Raw genomic sequence first — 18,941 nt, 5'->3', positions numbered from 1 at the left:
AGTGAGTTGCCTTGCACACGGCATTTGCCCTGCTCAACCTTCAAGACTCTGGCTCCTCTACCCAGAATTCTTCTTACCTCCCAGCCACCCTGACACCTCTGGGGACGTCACTGCCCTCCTGGGCGTGGCCTCAGCGCCCCCTGGTGGCCACCCAAGGCCCAAGCCACAGAGATGGGCCATCACCAAGCCCAGCTCACGTGTGGCTCTTTGCCCAACTGAGTTTCAGTGCAGGGTCCCACCCTGGATGCTGCAGCCCAAACCCTCCTCCCGGGGAGTGGATGATTCCACCCACGGAGTCCCATACCAGCTTTGTCCCCAGGGTACCCCAGTTCTAAGAGGTCCGTTTACCAAAACCCCCCTGTGGCACAGAGCATCTGTTGCTGTGTAGGGTTGATGGTCAGTTTCCCTATTTGGCCCAGGGGTCAGCAGGGAGGTGTAGCTTGTTGTTGTCAGTGCCAGCCTGGGGAGGGCCTGTCCTCCTCCTCCACTGACGGCTACAGGGCAGGTGAGAAAGCTGGATTTGGAGCAGGCCTGCTGGGAGGACGCTGAAGCTGACGGCCTTTGGAGGCCCTGAGCTCTAAGGACCTACCTGCTCTGAACCAACGTCCCTCCTCTGTTAGGGTTCAAGCAGAAACAGCCAGCCACAGAGGGTAAGGGATCTGTCACAGGCATTTGAACTTAGGTGACTGTGGTCTGTTGTTGTTTAGTCCCTCAGTTGTGTCCAACTCTTTATGACCCCCCACCACCGGCAACTGCCCCCCACCATGGTAAACCGTCAGGCTCCTCTGTCCATGGAATTTTCCAGGCAAGAATATTGGCATGGGTCGTCATTTCCTACTCCAGGGGATCTTCTTGAACCAGGGATTGAACCTGCATCTCCTGCATTGGCAGGTGAGTTCTTTACCACTGTGCCACCTGGGAAGTGCTAGGTGATTTGTAGGGGTTACTTAATGTAAGCTGTCTCTGGAGGGCTATATCCTTGAGTCTGACACTGGAGCTTGAAGCCCCGGGCCAGGGTGTCGGGACAGATCTGAGGCAGCAGGAGCAAGAATGCACTGGAATCCACAGGCACAAATCCATGTGGAACAAAGTAATCTTAGTTCCCTGAGATGGTGTACCAAGAAGGGTACATAGCTTCTGTATTATTGCCAAAAATGTATAAATTGATAAATCAAGGGAAAGACTGAGAACATGTCACAGACCAGTGTTGAACGAGACATTATAGCAAAGTGTAATGTGGCATCCCGGATCCTGATACAGAAAGGGCATTACTGGGAAAATGAGAAATTTGAATAAAGCTCATGTTTAGTAGGCAGCATTGTACAAACGTTTTTGGTGTAACTGCATTTTCTGAAAGTTTTTTGGCTGCAATGGGGCCTCGCCGCTGTGTGGGCTTTTCTCTAGTTGCAGCAAGCAGGGGCCACCTGACGCTTGGGCTTCTCGTTTCGGAGCACAGGCTCCGGGGCACGCGGGATCAGTAGCTGTTACTCACCATGTGGAACCCACTGGGACCAGGGATGGAACCTGCGTCTCCTGCGCTGGCAAGCAGGTTCTTGACCACTGAACCAGCAGGGAAGCCCCTGTACCGTTTTGATTCCTGGTTTTGGCCCCTGTACTGTGGTTCAGTAACATATAAACATGACAGGGAGCCGGATGAAAGGTGAGTGAGAACAACGTTTAAAATAACTTTACAGGTTCAAAAGGAAGTTCAGGAGGAAATCTGCTTCCCTCCTGTCCTTCAACTGCCTAGGGTGCTTCCCCACAGGGATCAATGTTGGCAGTGTCTGATGTTTTCTTCGAGAATAACCTGTGTCTGCAGCAACCACTCTCCAGTGCATCTGCCTTATTTGCCATCTTGGCCTCTGACTTGCACACGCTTCAAATGCCTGGTGATCCATGGCTGCTTCTCAACATTAAGAGCAGGAAAAGTATTTTTTCCAGCCCGAAGAGGTTCCCTGAGGGTCCCAGCAGATCCCAATCCCATCTAGCCCCTGCCCACACTCCACAGTGCTCAGGGTGCTGCTTGGGGTTGGGGGGTTGGGGGGGGGGGCGTGCCCAGCTTTGAGCACGCCTCACCTCCTCCGGCTTGTGCCCCTCCCAGGAGGCCCAGGGCTTCCCGAGGCTGCCAGGCGGTGGGGCAGGGGTGGGAGAAAGGAGGAAACACAGCCAAGTGTGGCCCTTCCTGCCCATAATGGTTGCCATGGTGACCCCAGGTTAAGAGTAGTCCAAGGGCATCCACCCAGGGCCCAGAAGAACTAGGCACAAGTGAAACTTCAACAGTCTTTTATTATCAAACTCAGGCAGCTTTAAACCCAGCCGGGTTAACCATTTAAACCCAGCTTACAGCAAAACCATGTCATCTGGGGATGGAGGTGCACACCTAATAAAGGCTGTTTCTTAAAAAGAAGATTAAAAATATATATACATATTTGTGTATCTTTTTAAAAAAGCAAAATTCACCAGTGTTGCAGAAAAGAAAAATCCTAAAGTGATTTCAGTCCAACCCCCGCCCCTCTAAATGAAAAAACAGCATTGGCAGTCTTTGGTGGCTCAAAAACTTCAACTCAGGATGTACCCAGGAAGAAAGCATTTCTTTCCTCCTAAAAACACTTTCTGCTTCATGTTCAACCTCCAAAGCTTACTCCTTAGAAACACCTGAAGAATTACTGTATAAACAAGACCAAGTTTGCTTTTCCCAGCTTCTATTCACTCAAAGTTCACACCAAGGATGGTTCCTTAGCAATTTTCACCTCTACTACAGGCAGGAAATTGATCCAGGCTGAGTTTTCTGGGTTCCCTTTTTGCTGAGGACCTGAATGTCGGCTAGCCAGCTGCTCACTGCGGTGACTATAAATGTCACTTTCAGATGAACTAGCTCCTGCCGTTTAAAAATATCCCCAGGGCACTCCACTTCCAAGGCTCTGAAGAGCAGGCATAAGCCAGGCGGAGTAGGGAATGTTCTGTCCCCTTTTCCCCTTTTTTTAATCCCATTCCTCGCTTTATTTCAAAATCCCTAAATGTCTGAACCATGGGTCGTTTAAAGTCCAAGCTGCCGTCAGCAATACAAAGTCATTTTGGCCCTCCTGACACGTGCGGAAAATTAACCCCGAGCAGGTCGTGGGGTGTCCGTGAAATGTCTTCTGGAACAAGCCCACAGTGAAGGCTCAAGACGATCACTTTCAAAAGATCTCCTAGCTTCTCTCCCCGCAAGAGATTTTGTAAAAACCCTCTGAAGGAAGATGCCACCTGATGAAGTGTCTCCTATTTTTCAGGACTCAGGGGAAAAAAATTCAGAACCAAATAGCTCCGTTCCCATGCAGGGTCAGATGGTTGTCTCGGGGACTGGCAGAGAAGACATAAATTGGCTCTGTGCCACAGTTACAGAGTGTTCCGCAGCTGGGGGGTGTGTGTGGAGGGAAGGGGGCCACAGGCTTGTAGGACAAAGGTCACATCCAGATCCGAGCCAGAGCTGGCGGGGGGGAGCCAAGGCCACACAAAAGGGCATTCCACTGTGTTCTGAGAAAAGATAAATGGTCTGGCAAGTGGAAAAATCTGTAAGGGCACTGAACTAATGCACAAATGATTTCAGCTTCACCCTGCCAGAGCAACTTCATTTCTGGACATGTTTTTCAAGAAGGAAGAGTTATCAAATAGTGAATTTCGTGGGATTTTCTCCAGGGGACTTACAAGGAGGAAGCGTATTTCTTGCCTGCTGCCAGGGTTCTCCTGAAGCCTGGGTATCATCAGAGGGAGCCTGGAGTTGGGGATGAAAAAAATGCAGGTCAAGGACTCAGCCAATGACGGTGCTTAGGTTGTTGACCCAGACTACTTCACTCCAGAGGAGCTCATACAAGCCTTTGGAAGAGCCATCTCTCTAAATGCAGACATGTCCTCTGATGTCTCCAGGGGGAGCCATTTGTAACTCAGGGAAACTTTTTAACACTCCATTGAAAATCCCTCCCTAATGACTCCAAAAAATTATCATCTGGGCAGAGGGTCAGTAGTGGCAGGACTATTGGGCTTTGAAATCAGATTGATCTGTCTCTGAATCCTTGCTCTGTCACCTGTGGCTTTGGGCAAACGGCTAAGCCTGTTTTTTCATCTAATGACTTCACCGCGTGGTTGAGATTAAATGAAACACTAGGAACGTCCCGGTGGTCCAACGCTTGTGAATCCACCTTGCAATGCAGAGGATGAAGGTTCGATCCCTGGTCAGGGAACAGAGATCCCACATGCTGCGGAGCAAGTGAGCCCTCGCGTTCTGGAGCCCAAGGGACACAACTAGAGAATTCTGTGTGCTGCAAAGCAAGATTCCTCACGATGCAACGGAGATCCCGTGTGCTGCAACTAAGACCTGAAGGACCCTCCAGCCCACCCCCTTATCGTACAGATGGGGAAGCTGTGGCTTGAACTGGGGTCGGTGGGTCACATGATCTGTAAGCAGAGGAGGGGTAACAGAAATCCTCAAGTGGCCAAGACCTGCCACCTCCGGCCCCCCACCCTACATGCTGTAGCTCCCCCGGGGGGCCCCAGGTGACACTAACGCAGCTCTGAATTCCAGCTGCCCAAGGGGGAGGAGATGGAGCCAAAGCACAGAGTTCCTGCAGGTACAGTGAGTTGCCTTGCACACGGCATTTGCCCTGCTCAACCTTCAAGACTCTGGCTCCTCTACCCAGAATTCTTCTTACCTCCCAGCCACCCTGACACCTCTGGGGACGTCACTGCCCTCCTGGGCGTGGCCTCAGCGCCCCCTGGTGGCCACCCAAGGCCCAAGCCACAGAGATGGGCCATCACCAAGCCCAGCTCACGTGTGGCTCTTTGCCCAACTGAGTTTCAGTGCAGGGTCCCACCCTGGATGCTGCAGCCCAAACCCTCCTCCCGGGGAGTGGATGATTCCACCCACGGAGTCCCATACCAGCTTTGTCCCCAGGGTACCCCAGTTCTAAGAGGTCCGTTTACCAAAACCCCCCTGTGGCACAGAGCATCTGTTGCTGTGTAGGGTTGATGGTCAGTTTCCCTATTTGGCCCAGGGGTCAGCAGGGAGGTGTAGCTTGTTGTTGTCAGTGCCAGCCTGGGGAGGGCCTGTCCTCCTCCTCCACTGACGGCTACAGGGCAGGTGAGAAAGCTGGATTTGGAGCAGGCCTGCTGGGAGGACGCTGAAGCTGACGGCCTTTGGAGGCCCTGAGCTCTAAGGACCTACCTGCTCTGAACCAACGTCCCTCCTCTGTTAGGGTTCAAGCAGAAACAGCCAGCCACAGAGGGTAAGGGATCTGTCACAGGCATTTGAACTTAGGTGACTGTGGTCTGTTGTTGTTTAGTCCCTCAGTTGTGTCCAACTCTTTATGACCCCCCACCACCGGCAACTGCCCCCCACCATGGTAAACCGTCAGGCTCCTCTGTCCATGGAATTTTCCAGGCAAGAATATTGGCATGGGTCGTCATTTCCTACTCCAGGGGATCTTCTTGAACCAGGGATTGAACCTGCATCTCCTGCATTGGCAGGTGAGTTCTTTACCACTGTGCCACCTGGGAAGTGCTAGGTGATTTGTAGGGGTTACTTAATGTAAGCTGTCTCTGGAGGGCTATATCCTTGAGTCTGACACTGGAGCTTGAAGCCCCGGGCCAGGGTGTCGGGACAGATCTGAGGCAGCAGGAGCAAGAATGCACTGGAATCCACAGGCACAAATCCATGTGGAACAAAGTAATCTTAGTTCCCTGAGATGGTGTACCAAGAAGGGTACATAGCTTCTGTATTATTGCCAAAAATGTATAAATTGATAAATCAAGGGAAAGACTGAGAACATGTCACAGACCAGTGTTGAACGAGACATTATAGCAAAGTGTAATGTGGCATCCCGGATCCTGATACAGAAAGGGCATTACTGGGAAAATGAGAAATTTGAATAAAGCTCATGTTTAGTAGGCAGCATTGTACAAACGTTTTTGGTGTAACTGCATTTTCTGAAAGTTTTTTGGCTGCAATGGGGCCTCGCCGCTGTGTGGGCTTTTCTCTAGTTGCAGCAAGCAGGGGCCACCTGACGCTTGGGCTTCTCGTTTCGGAGCACAGGCTCCGGGGCACGCGGGATCAGTAGCTGTTACTCACCATGTGGAACCCACTGGGACCAGGGATGGAACCTGCGTCTCCTGCGCTGGCAAGCAGGTTCTTGACCACTGAACCAGCAGGGAAGCCCCTGTACCGTTTTGATTCCTGGTTTTGGCCCCTGTACTGTGGTTCAGTAACATATAAACATGACAGGGAGCCGGATGAAAGGTGAGTGAGAACAACGTTTAAAATAACTTTACAGGTTCAAAAGGAAGTTCAGGAGGAAATCTGCTTCCCTCCTGTCCTTCAACTGCCTAGGGTGCTTCCCCACAGGGATCAATGTTGGCAGTGTCTGATGTTTTCTTCGAGAATAACCTGTGTCTGCAGCAACCACTCTCCAGTGCATCTGCCTTATTTGCCATCTTGGCCTCTGACTTGCACACGCTTCAAATGCCTGGTGATCCATGGCTGCTTCTCAACATTAAGAGCAGGAAAAGTATTTTTTCCAGCCCGAAGAGGTTCCCTGAGGGTCCCAGCAGATCCCAATCCCATCTAGCCCCTGCCCACACTCCACAGTGCTCAGGGTGCTGCTTGGGGTTGGGGGGTTGGGGGGGGGGGCGTGCCCAGCTTTGAGCACGCCTCACCTCCTCCGGCTTGTGCCCCTCCCAGGAGGCCCAGGGCTTCCCGAGGCTGCCAGGCGGTGGGGCAGGGGTGGGAGAAAGGAGGAAACACAGCCAAGTGTGGCCCTTCCTGCCCATAATGGTTGCCATGGTGACCCCAGGTTAAGAGTAGTCCAAGGGCATCCACCCAGGGCCCAGAAGAACTAGGCACAAGTGAAACTTCAACAGTCTTTTATTATCAAACTCAGGCAGCTTTAAACCCAGCCGGGTTAACCATTTAAACCCAGCTTACAGCAAAACCATGTCATCTGGGGATGGAGGTGCACACCTAATAAAGGCTGTTTCTTAAAAAGAAGATTAAAAATATATATACATATTTGTGTATCTTTTTAAAAAAGCAAAATTCACCAGTGTTGCAGAAAAGAAAAATCCTAAAGTGATTTCAGTCCAACCCCCGCCCCTCTAAATGAAAAAACAGCATTGGCAGTCTTTGGTGGCTCAAAAACTTCAACTCAGGATGTACCCAGGAAGAAAGCATTTCTTTCCTCCTAAAAACACTTTCTGCTTCATGTTCAACCTCCAAAGCTTACTCCTTAGAAACACCTGAAGAATTACTGTATAAACAAGACCAAGTTTGCTTTTCCCAGCTTCTATTCACTCAAAGTTCACACCAAGGATGGTTCCTTAGCAATTTTCACCTCTACTACAGGCAGGAAATTGATCCCTAATTTCTGGGAACTGGCAAAACATCCTCAGTCTTCCTGAGGGCTCCATGCAAGACCACAGATCAGACTGAAATGCCAGGGTAGGCAAAGGGGCCTTTCCAAATAAAAACAGTCAGCATCCCCAAACCTAAAGTCTAACCTATCAGGTAAAAACAAGCAGCAGCTGGCTTTAACAGAAGGGGCTTCTCTCCCTGCTCTAACCACGAAGGTGGTAACAGTAACAAAGGGGAAAAGTCAGTACTAGACCTCAGGTCCCTTCCGGGAAGCCTGAGCCACAGCTGGTGTGGTCCAGTTATCTCTAGCTGAATAAAGTCGCCACTCCCAGGCAGCCTGGCTCATGGCTGCTCCGCCTGAAACACATTCCCTTGTGCAGGGTGCTTAAGAATCATGAGGGAGATTTTCTTCTTATTTCGACTTCATAAACAACCAATACTTCCATTTCGCAGCTTCTAGAAAACTGCTCAGAGACCCCAAACCCCAGGATCAACGTCACCCCCAGGATCCAGGTCACAAGGTCACAGGTCCTTCCAGTTGATGGGCTCTTTGCCGGACTTCTGCAGCAGCTCATTGGTTTTAGAGAAATGCCTGCATCCGAAGAAGCCCCTGTACACCGACAACGGTGAGGGGTGTGCGGTCTGCAGTACGTGGTGCCGCTTCTGAAAGAGGAGGAGACGGGCAGTGAGACCGTGGGGGCACATTTGGGATTTTTAACCAAACCGCTCTGGCATTTGCCCATCAGCTCTTCCGCTCCACTGTGCCAGCTCTAAATTTGCAGCGTCTGCACAGGTCTGTGCGTGCATTCATCCTCCAATGGCTAGTACAGCCACTACCGTGGGAGGAGGCTCCGAGAAAGCAGAAGACCCCTCCCTCTCCACCTTCTGCTGGGCACTCTGTGTGGATGTCCCAGCAGTCCCACTGCTGAGACTGCCTCTGGTAAGGGACTCAGCGATGCACGCATCTCCACAAAGATGCAGGGATGAGGAGGGACACAGCTGCGCGGCTCCTAGCTGGTGAAACCTGCTGTAAACCCAGTGCTATGTGTGCAGAAGATAACACACATTTTCCTAAAGGTTCTGACAATGCAACACCGCACAGCTACTAGGAGAACAAGGTCAAGCTACACATGCTGACAGGAGGAGCCCTCTGAAATCTGTCACAAGTGGAAAAAGAGAGAGAGGAAGGGATAAATGCGTTAAAAAAAAAAAACTTCCAGGGGAGGGGGGAGCAGATAAGACCCAAGACACTAATTATAGTAGTTCCTTTAGGGGAAGGAGTGGAAGGCATTTCCTTTCCATTCTGTACCTTGCTTTGCTGTTTCAATCATCTCACCACAAAAACACAATACTTAAAACTTATTAAAATGTCACCTGTAGTTAACTAAGTGGGAAGATCCTGGACCATTTTTGTTTTCTTCCTGATTCTTTCCTGTATTTAACTAAAAATCACCCAACAAGTAGTTCCTGTCTCAGATGGTAAAGAATCCTTCAGCAGTGGAGGAAATGCCAGGTCGATCCCTGCTTGGGAAGACCCCCTGGAGGAGGGCAGTACAATGGCAACCCACTCCAGTATTCTTGCCTGGAGAATCCACGAACAGAGAAGCCTGGCGGGCCACAGTTCATGGGGTCGCATGGAGTCAGACACAACTAAGCAACTAACTCAACACCCAGCAAATAACTGTCTTTCAAGACACGTCTGCTTTCAAGGAGCTCGGTCCAGGAGGGGCTGCTGGGGAGGCCGGGCAGGCTGGATCCAGGTGCTGGCCCTGCCCTTCAGCAGTGGGGCACCCTCCAGGGAGTTGCTGACCGTCCCCAGGCCGCTTTTCACCTGGCCTGGGAGTAAAGCCGTGACAACTTGGGAAGAGCCCATGAAGAACAAAGCTGGGTCTTGTGCAGAGCATCAGGAAGGGATGCGGGCCGGGTGCTCAGCACAGCATCCGGGGAGCAGGGCAGGTCCCTGAACACATGGGCTGTGTGCGCTCCAAAGGACAAGTCAGCAGCCAGCCTGGGCCACACAAAGACCTCCACGTGCTGGACAAAGGCAGGCAGGGGAGTGGGACGCCCATGAGAAACCCAGGTGGTTTAGGGGCCTGGAGTTCAGAGGCTGAGAGGCAGGCCGAGGCCACCCCCAGACCCCAGCTGGTGACCCCAGTCAAGGCCTTCCGGGGAGGTGTCTGAGCGCTCTGGACAAGAGGAGATGTATGAGGTTAAGGTGGGCAGGTGGGGAGGGGCTGAGAAGAAAGGCTGTGAATGGCTGGTGGGTCCGTGAGCGGTGGTGGTGGGGGGGTGGGAAGGGGAGGGAGAAGGGGGAAGAGAGAAGTCTAGAACATGTGTGCTTATTCACTTTCAAACTGAACCATATTTAACACTACAGATTACAGATACACTGAGTAAGGGCACTTCTGACCACAAACCTCCCCTAAGACACAGACTGGAAATGACTCCTACACACATTTCATTACCTACATAAGCAGACCTTACTGAGCAGTCAGTTCATCTGTGCCGGGTTTTATTCCTACTATTCCCTCCCCAAAATAAAAAAATACCTGAAAATATCCTGCTCATTCACAAAAAACCTTTACAGAGAAAAATTAAGATGGAACTCCACTTCAGAGAAAATGGAGAGGATAAATGACACTAGAGTCCAGTCTCGACCTGAACTTGATGGCTGGCTTGGAACCCTCGCCCGCAGGCCCACCCAGGCGAGCGGGATGCCCAGATCCGAGTCAGAAGCCCCCTCACTACAAGAGGGCAAGTGACCTCGCCTCCCCGAGCCGGTGCAAAGGGGAGTCCGTGTATCCCCCGTGCCTTGCCCCGGACACAGCCCTTGTTAAGATCAGGTGAGTCACGGCCTAAGTGCTCGGCTTGCTGCAACAGGGGCCGGGGCCTCAGCGTGTCTGCACGCCTGACACACCGCCGACTGCCAGGCCGTCTTGGTCTGTCCCTTTACTTCCCTTACTGAAGTGTCTACACTGTGACTTCTCCACCCAGCGGCACTGCCCAATTCAGTGCCTCCAGCAGCCCAAGCTAAGCACTCCTCCTTGCTGCCCACCTGCATGCCTCCCCCCGTCCCAGCCCTACAAACACCAGTCTCCAGCCTCCTTCAAACCAGCTTTACCTGCAGTCCATGACAGGCATCCCAGAGAAGCGCCGGGGCTCAGCCCAGAGGGGGGCAGGATCGGGGTGGTTTTAGGACTGGGTTAAAGGCATGAGGGAAAGGACTAGAGGATGACTTCTGGGTGGGCTTCTTTTGGTCAAGGTGCATGCAGGGATTCAACTAGGGCTGGAACCCCAAGCCCCCTGCAGTGGAAGCGTGGGATCTTAACTTTTTAGGATGACTTCTGGTTTTTCATCACAGTAACTGGGTATGCGTGGGTACTTTGGTAAGTAAGTGGAGAAGGAAGGAACAAATTGGGGGAGGATGCGGGGAGGGCAGAGACTGAAGAGCTGAATTAGTGGTGTCAGGGACTGGCAACCAGAGCACTGACAATGTTTTCATGGGGGAAGTTAAATTTGCGCTGAAGTGGGACTCTTCATGTTTTCTATATACCCTCAAACTTGCTGAAAGCAAGAGACTTACCTGACTTATCATTTACTGCATCGTTTGTTACATGAATGGAACCCAAGGACCTGTGTAGTTTTCCATGTATATGGCAAGTTTATGCCAGTGTTATCAACTGCATCTAAGCAGAAGCTGGCCAACTGCTTTCCTCATTACACCACTAATCATTTCATCTAAGGTCTGTTCAGTTTTCCTTCTTGCTTTTTTTTTTTTTGGCCTCGCCACGTGACATGTGGGATCTTAGTTCCCCAATCAGGGATGGAACCCAGACTCCCTGCATTGGGAGCAAGAAATCTTAACCATTGGACTGCCAGCAATGTCCCTGAGTCCTGTTCAATTTTGGACGGGAAACCTAATACTATCATAGCTGTAAGGAAAAATAAGTTTCGTTTTAAGAAATGGATTTCCTGGGACTACATAACGGAATTCTTAGAATTCTCTAGCCTGGTTTAAACTATTAAAAAAAACAAAAACCCCACACAACATACCCTATCAATGGCACTGCCCTTCTTCTGAGCGTGAAAGCCCCAGAGCAAGAAGACAAGGCCGTGGGCGTTCTGATTGAGCCATGACACGACGGCGTCGGTGAACTGCTCCCAACCTCTCTCTCTATGAGAATTGGCCTGATGTGCCCGGACCGTGAGGACAGCATTGAGCAGGAGAACACCTGCGAACACACAGCGAAAAAGCGGTTTCCAGGGAGGCTGAAACGTGGAACCTAAAATACAGCACAAATGAGCATGTCCACCAAACAAAAACAGACTCAAAGATAACAGAGAACAGACTTGCGGATGCCAAGGGGAAGGGATAAACTGGAAGTCTGGGAAGATCAAACCATTATATATATGATGGACAAGCAACAAGGTCCTGTGCAGCACAGGGGACTCTATATCAATATCTGTGATAAACCAAAATGAAAAAGAATATGAAAAAGAATCTGTAAAATGGAATCACTTTGCTATAAAGCAGAGATTAACACAACACTGTAAAATCAACTATACACCAATAAAATTAAAAAAAAAAAAGAGGCCGAAACGAGTCAGCCCCCAAACCCAATAATGAGCTCAGTGCATGACAAAACCAGGTAGCATTAGGACAGGGTCAGCAGGTGCCTCTGGGAGACATTTATTTTCACCTCTATAGTTTCAACACCTTCTGAGTGTGCAATCATACATTCTGTCCAACATGGGAAAGAACTGTTTAAAAAATATATGCATATATATCCTAAGTGACAGGAAATAACCTCAGAATTTAACACAAGGAAACCAAGACATTTCGCTGAACCAAAACTCTCACTGCAAGAAAACAAACAGTAAATATTCTTTCCTTTTCCTGGTTATAGTTTATTTGTTCAGAAAGAAAGAAAAAGTCCTGTATATAGGTATTAAACACACACAACACAAGTCATGTATCGAAATGAGAAAACTGAGGCTGCCTTCTGAATGGTCCAAGCGGGTAAATGTGAAGTATGGATGCCAAGGAACCAATTTTCTCTTTTACGTTACACATAAACACTGACTGCAGGATGAGATACATTTCTTGACTTAAACTTAGCCACTTTACTAGAGCTCGCTAGTTCCACATGGGTTTAAAAATATAAGCCGGCCGGACAGAAAAGAGAAGACTCTTGAAATCCACCCAAAACACATCAAGCAATGGTTAGCTTACCTTGTTTGGCCCATCCGGATAAATCTCCATGACCAGGGTGAACAAAACCATCTATGTCTGTAGACAGCTCTTTATAAATGTTTTCCAAACTGAAAGCAAGCCAGAAGAAAAACAAAAACCCCAGAATCTTAAGCACCATTCTGAGAGTTTAGGACCCACCAGCACACACGCAAATTATGGCCTGCAAAGCCTGCCCTCGGGGCTGCCCTTCCTTCTTTCTGATAGGCACACCTGCTGAACGCCTTTACTTCAGTCACTGCTAGGGTTTAGGGATGAGAACTTTGGAAAACCCAGCAAATTAGCCCAAGATTTACCACCACCCTCAAGCAATGGGTTTAAAGTATGTATCTTTAATAAGTTTATTATATTTACAAATGATATGTGAAATCCTCCAAAGTAGGGGTTCTTGACCAGAGGTGATATTTGCCCTCCGGGGCACTTCTGGAAACATCTGAAGACATTTTTTGTCATCACAAATAGGGGCAGTACTGCAGGCCAGGGATGCTGCTGAATATCGTACAAGGTAGCCCCAGCGCCCAAAGGCCAGCAGTGCCGAGAATGAGAAATCCTGCTCCAAAGGCGAGGGGAGGTCCCACAGACAGGCGCACCTATAACCTGCAAAGCACGCATCTAAAAGGAGTCATGACTGGAGCCACCCGTACAGCCTGCCTACCTGGGCGGGGGCGGCACGGGCCTCTGAACACTGAAGCACAGCCCGTGAGCTTGATTGGGCCCGTGATATGGGTCCTGTCCCAAGATGACGACCTTCACCTGTGAACACCAGACGGCGAGGATCAGTGTGGCACCGGCAGTGCGAGTGGACACCTCGCTGCTGCTAACTCACACAACGGGACACTGTGAGGGCAAGGGCAGCCCCCGCCCCATCCCACTCAGGGCCCCTGGCAAGGAGGAGGTGTGACTTGGCACCGTGACTTTGCATTACCAAGTTATCCTTCCCTCAGTCACCTGCTGCAACGCCCCCCTCCCTTCTCCGACCCGGATGTTTGAAACAATTGGAGATCAACTTTGCTTCTATCCCCTTCATTTTTCAAATTATAAAAGGAGTTACGCCCTTGTCACAGTATGACCATCCAGAAACATACCAAGCGGTCACTTCTATCCCATCTTGAGCCAACTGTTTATAATCACCTATATATGAGGGTCACTGGACTCCTCACTCTACAGCTTTTGCGTTTCTCATGTCATACGTCGTGAGCCTCCTTTAAGTCAATAGACTCAATCATTAACGGGCAGTCAGTGGTTTCCCAAATTTTTCCCTTACAAAAAACAATGAGGTAAACATCCTACTATATGTATCTTTACATACTGTTTTTTTTTTTTTTTTTTAATTTTTTGGCCATGCTCTGTGGCATGCAGGATCTTATTAATAGCTCCCTAACCAGGGATGGAACCTGTGCCCCCTGTATTGGAAGTGAGAAGTCCTAACCACTGGATACCAGGGAAGTCCCATTGTTGCTTTTATTTTTATGGACTAGATTCACAAGAGTGGAGTTGCTGGTCAGAGGATAAGTGTATTTAAAATTTTCAGACATATGCCAGATAGCTTTTTGACAAATTAAAAGAAATTCCCATCCCCAACCAGCTGCATTATGAAGGTGCCTGTTCCCCTGGACAGGTACACCAAGGAGATACTGTGGGTTTGATTACAGATCTTCTCATTAAGCGAATATGGCAATAAAATAGGTCATGTAAATGTTCTGGTTCCCGAACTGTCCAACTGCATGCGGTCAAAAAAAAGCACAGATCTTATTAAAAAGGACTTTATGGCTAAACAAATGCTAACCATCAATTGACAGTGAAAGCTTGCCACAAAACTTCAATTTGTAAAAACCACAGTTATCTGTGAAGTGCAATAAAACGAGGTCTGCCTGTGTCCTCTTAAGGGATGGACCCAGAGGAGACTGAGGTCATTGTCAAGGTCGGTGTTAACACACTACTAGGCCTTTTGATGGGTGCCCACCCACCTCTCTTCATACCCACACTTCTGTCATGTCCCTTCTTAAAATCTTCTTTGATAGCTGAAGTACAGTTTATCCTTCAGAATCCAGACTGGACCTGTCCGCTTTCATGGACCTCTCTGTCCCCCTGGTTGGTACCCACATGGGCCCCAGCACATCTGTGAAGCAACCCATTCAGCAGCAAAGCTTCCCCATTCTTGTCCTAGATAAGGGCCTTGGCGGAGCCAGGTAACATCCCAGCCCTCCATAGGCTCAAGGGCAAAGAAGCCCCCCGGGACCATCTGATCCTCATAAGTTTCATGCTCTTTTTTTATACTTTCTTTACAGTATTGCTCGCTGATATTCAAAACAGCACATACTTCGAACAAGGGGCAACCCAGCACTGAACAGGACTTAAGTTTTTTTTTTAAACTCTTTAAACAAGGAGATATGTTCAAAGTACTTGCTTGAAAATGAAAAAGTTTGCTAAGTTCTAGGAGTGGCAATCTTATCACGATGGCTTCCTCAACAATTTCACTTCTCTTTGATTTAAGACACTTATTAAGTCATGGGATTCTCACCCTCAGCTTATAAAATCAGTAAGGAAAAAAGAGAACAAAAAATAGAACACCTCCAGTGCAAGCAGAGACTGAAGGTTTAGAGGAAATCCACATCACAAAGGTAGTAGGGGACAGGCTTGCTTCCAGGAGGTGCCAGAGACAGATCTAACTGGTTTTCAAAAGACAAAAGTGAGGAGAGAGTCACCACCCGGTCCAGCTCCAAACCAGGAGAATAGGAGGTGGAGGTGAGGCTGGAAAGCAGGATGTGTCTGTATTCACGCTCAGCTGTGAACTTGCTATGAACTATGTAAAGGCACAATCAAGCTTCTGAACAGGAGTCTGAGGTGACCAGAGCTCCCAATGAGCAGCCATTGTACACAATGAACTAATGCAAAGAGATGTCTTCAACAGGTATGTTCAGGCCAGAAGTCAGCTATAAGGCAGTGTGGTCAGACAGAAAGAACTACCAGTCAAGACTGAACTACCAGTCAAGGTGGAGTTGCCGGGAGCCAGCTGAAAGACACTTAACTGCTTCCTGCCTCAGTTCTCCCACCACCACAATAATACCTCACATGGGCATGGGGTCAATTTCAGAATTAAAACTAAGAAAATAAAAATAAAAAAAACAGAAGTGATAGCACATAATCTAAGCACAAACTTCTCTTTTTTTGTTGCATAAATAGAACACAGTAAAAGATAGTCTGCTAAACCTCACAATTTCAGTGTTATTTCTAAATTATGAATAGTGGTTTAACTCCACTGCCCCTAATTAAGAAATGCCATTTGAATCCTACTCCCGTTTTAGTAATTTTAGTATAATTCAGCCACAACTTGTACTTACATCTCTTATGTCACACATTTGGGTCCATGTGAAAACTTGGTGAGGGGGAGGGTAAACAGTGTAATGTTTTCTTTCTTCTGCAACAAATCCCATAAGCTGATGGGAAGATAAACTAGGTTTACAAACCAAATTCTCACAGGAAAGCATAAGAATTCAATCAGAAAGTTTCAACTGGAAAGAGCTATTACCTAAATCTTTTCCAAGTCTTATACACAAATTCTGCTGGGAAAATCTGAAACAGTCCCCGCACCCCACCGACCGTTCAATTCCCTCGGGCTTTCAGTGGGCTGGGTCCAAGTTGATTGGCTCTGGGCCCTGATTTCCCGCGGGTGCAAACCCCTCCCTCTTTTTTTTTTTTTTTTAAACCCAGATTTTAGTCTGTGGAGTTTGTGGTTTTACTTCGCCACTCTTTCCTTGAGAGCAGACTAACTAAACGGGTTAGCAGAAGCTGTGATAGTTATCACAACATGGTAGAGCAACCACACTCCAATAAAAAAAAAAACTAAAACCCAGCGCAGTCAAGAATAAATAAAAATAAAATTTTAAATATAAAAATAGCGACAATTAAAATTTTTTTTAATTTTTTAAAAATTATTTTTAAAAACTTAAGCAGGAGCCACGAAAGCCATGTCGTCTATCCGTGGGCTTGGCCCGCTCTATGCACAAGACGCCCGCAGCCTCCAAGTTTACCTTTATAAAGTAGGGCTTCCCGAACTCCCCGCTGAGGTGCTTCTTCCAGCTCTCACCAAAACCCACCGGCACGTTACGCGCCGCGAGTCTGAGCAGCGCGGCCGCCTTGTTTCTTTGAATGCGGATCAACTGCTCCGGGCTCAGCGGCGACGAGGGCGGTGTGCCCGGCTCCTCCGGCCCGACCCGGGGCTTCTTGGCGGGGCTGGCCTGTAGGTGGTCCCCGCAGAGGCGGCTCACCAGCTGCAGCGGGCCCCTCCCGGGCACCCGCAGCTTCCGCCCCCAACCCAACGGCCCGGGGCAGAGGACCCCCATTCGTGGGGGTTTTTAGCCCCGGGGACCCAGGGCTGATCCTGGTCGGGCACTAGCAGGCCGCGGCCCCCAGTCTCGAGTTTGGTACCGAAACAACGCGGGAGCAGAAGGGTCTGTGAGGAAGACTCGCGGCGCCTCGCGAGGGGTTGGCTGGGAATCGGGCTCGGGACGCCCCGCCCCGCCCCCTCGGGCCTGGCCACTGGCGTCCCCACGCGGTCTTTTCGCGGCAAAACCTTCCCCTCCGGGGCCCACCCCTTCCCTTCCCTGATTGGCAGGCGGGCCGGCCTCCTCGCCTCTGATTGGCGGCGTGCGCCCCGAGGCTCGCCCCCATTGGCTGGCCCCTCAGCATGGCCGCCGATGGGGCGCTAAGGCGGCTGTTTTGAACACGTGGAGGCGGCCCCCGTTCACCCAGTCAGCTGCACATTCTTGCAATCCCCTCGGTCGGGGTCCCTCTCGCGTGGTCCGCCGCCCTCCTCACCCCCTCACCCTTTTCGGCCTCCCTGACCCCTGGCCCCACGAGAGGTCCCCCCGCCCCCAACCGCTCCTCACCGCCACATCCCCGCTCTGAGCTACGGCCGCCACGCCGGTCCCCGGGTCGGCCGGCTCGGGACTGCGGGCACTTCGCTTCCTGGCGGGGTTCGGGGAGAAGAAGGAGTAGAGCGTCTTCTGGCCGATCATCCCGAAGCCGAGGTAGAAACCAACGCACACCGCCCGGGGTCCCGCGAGTTTGGCGCCAGCCGAGGTGGTCAACAGTTGGCGCCAAGCGGCCCGCGCATGCTCCGATTGGGATTCTGGGCGGGGGGCGGCGGAGGCCCCGGCGCGCATGTGTGGGAGGGGCTCCAGAGCGAGAGCCCTGGGGCCTAGTGGGGCTTCGAACTGTGTTTGGAAAGGGCGGAGTTCCTTAGATCGGTTCGCTCAACTCTTTATTTGACCCTTTTATTCATTATTCTCAGCCGTCGTCCCTCTCCCTTGGGCAAGTCCCGCCACCTTTCAGCCAGTAAAAAGAACTTAAAAGTCCCGCCCCATAGGGTTGCTATGGGAGTGAAATTAGCATTCAAATAAACTATACTTCAATTTTTTATTTTAATGGTTTTAAAAAAACAGTCACGGAACATCCCCAGTTTGTCCCTCCTGTGGTCTTTACACCTTGCGGGCGCTGTCCCCCTGCCTGGATAACTTTTAAGTCTCTACTCGACACCCGTCCTCTGAAGGGCCTTCCCTGCCCCACTTTCTAGCCGGACACTATATATAGCTTCATCCAAAATGATCTTATTTAGGAACTTCCCTGGCGGTCCAGTGGTTAGGCCTCTGTGCTTCCAGTGCAGGAGGTACAGGTTCGATCCCTCATCAGGGAAATAGGATTCCACATGGTGCACGCCCCCCGCCCCCCAAATGATCTTATTCTCTCCTTGCTTATTTCTGTCTCCAGCCGTTTCAATTATTTTTAAAAAATAATAACATAAAAGCCACTTTGAAAAACAGTTTGGCAGTTTTGTATGAAGTAACACATCCACTCATCTGTCCTTAGGATTTCCCAGCCAAGAATACTGCAGTGGGTTGCCATCTCCTTCTCCAGGGGATCTTCCCCACCCCGGAATCGAACCTGTGTTTTTTATGTCTCCTGCGCGGGCAGGCGGGTTCTTTACCACTAGCGCCACCTGGGAAGCTCATTTAACACATAGACTTACCATGTGCCCCTGCAATCCCATTCCTAACTATTTACCTGAGTGAAATTAGAATCAATATTCACAGGAGAGCTTGTACATGAATAGATATAGTGACCATATCAGGATTTTCCCCAAACTGGAAACAACCCAAATGCCCCTCAAGTGGCAAGTGGGTGAAGGAACTGTAGGGAGAAAATAATAAAAAACCAGTGATGATGAAAGCTGACGTTTGTTTGGAGAACAGAAGCATCGTCTCACACATCCTCTCATTATTTAATCCTCATGGCATGGGTTTTGTAGTT

The 18,941-nt window shown here is 49.9% G+C and overlaps 1 protein-coding gene across 2 annotated transcripts; it reads right to left on the bottom strand.

Moving 5' to 3' along the window:
* Positions 1-2,266: 2,266 nt before the first annotated feature.
* Positions 2,267-17,728, bottom strand: UNG (uracil DNA glycosylase). 2 transcript variants are annotated; one of them, XR_006263743.1, is made up of 8 exons: positions 17,522-17,728; positions 16,664-16,870; positions 15,974-16,069; positions 13,288-13,385; positions 12,615-12,703; positions 11,435-11,613; positions 7,362-8,044; positions 2,267-2,750 (listed from the first exon to the last, which is right to left on the bottom strand). XR_006263743.1 is itself a non-coding variant. In XM_043438462.1 (7 exons), exons 1-7 carry the CDS (start codon positions 17,648-17,650, stop codon positions 7,904-7,906), a joined length of 939 nt encoding a protein of 312 aa, XP_043294397.1. In that variant the 5' UTR covers positions 17,651-17,728; the 3' UTR covers positions 6,878-7,903. The 2 variants fall into 2 exon arrangements, 1 of the variants encoding a protein (XP_043294397.1); XM_043438462.1 differs by lacking the exon at positions 2,267-2,750 and having other exon boundaries at positions 6,878-8,044.
* Between the last annotated feature and the right edge of the window lie 1,213 nt (positions 17,729-18,941).

The sequence above is a fragment of the Cervus canadensis genome, chromosome 1, assembly GCF_019320065.1.
Source record: "Cervus canadensis isolate Bull #8, Minnesota chromosome 1, ASM1932006v1, whole genome shotgun sequence".
In the NCBI taxonomy this organism is placed as follows: Eukaryota; Metazoa; Chordata; class Mammalia; order Artiodactyla; family Cervidae; genus Cervus; species Cervus canadensis.
The sequence above is the reverse complement of the archived record's forward strand: the minus strand, read 5'-3'. Positions and strand labels throughout refer to the sequence as shown.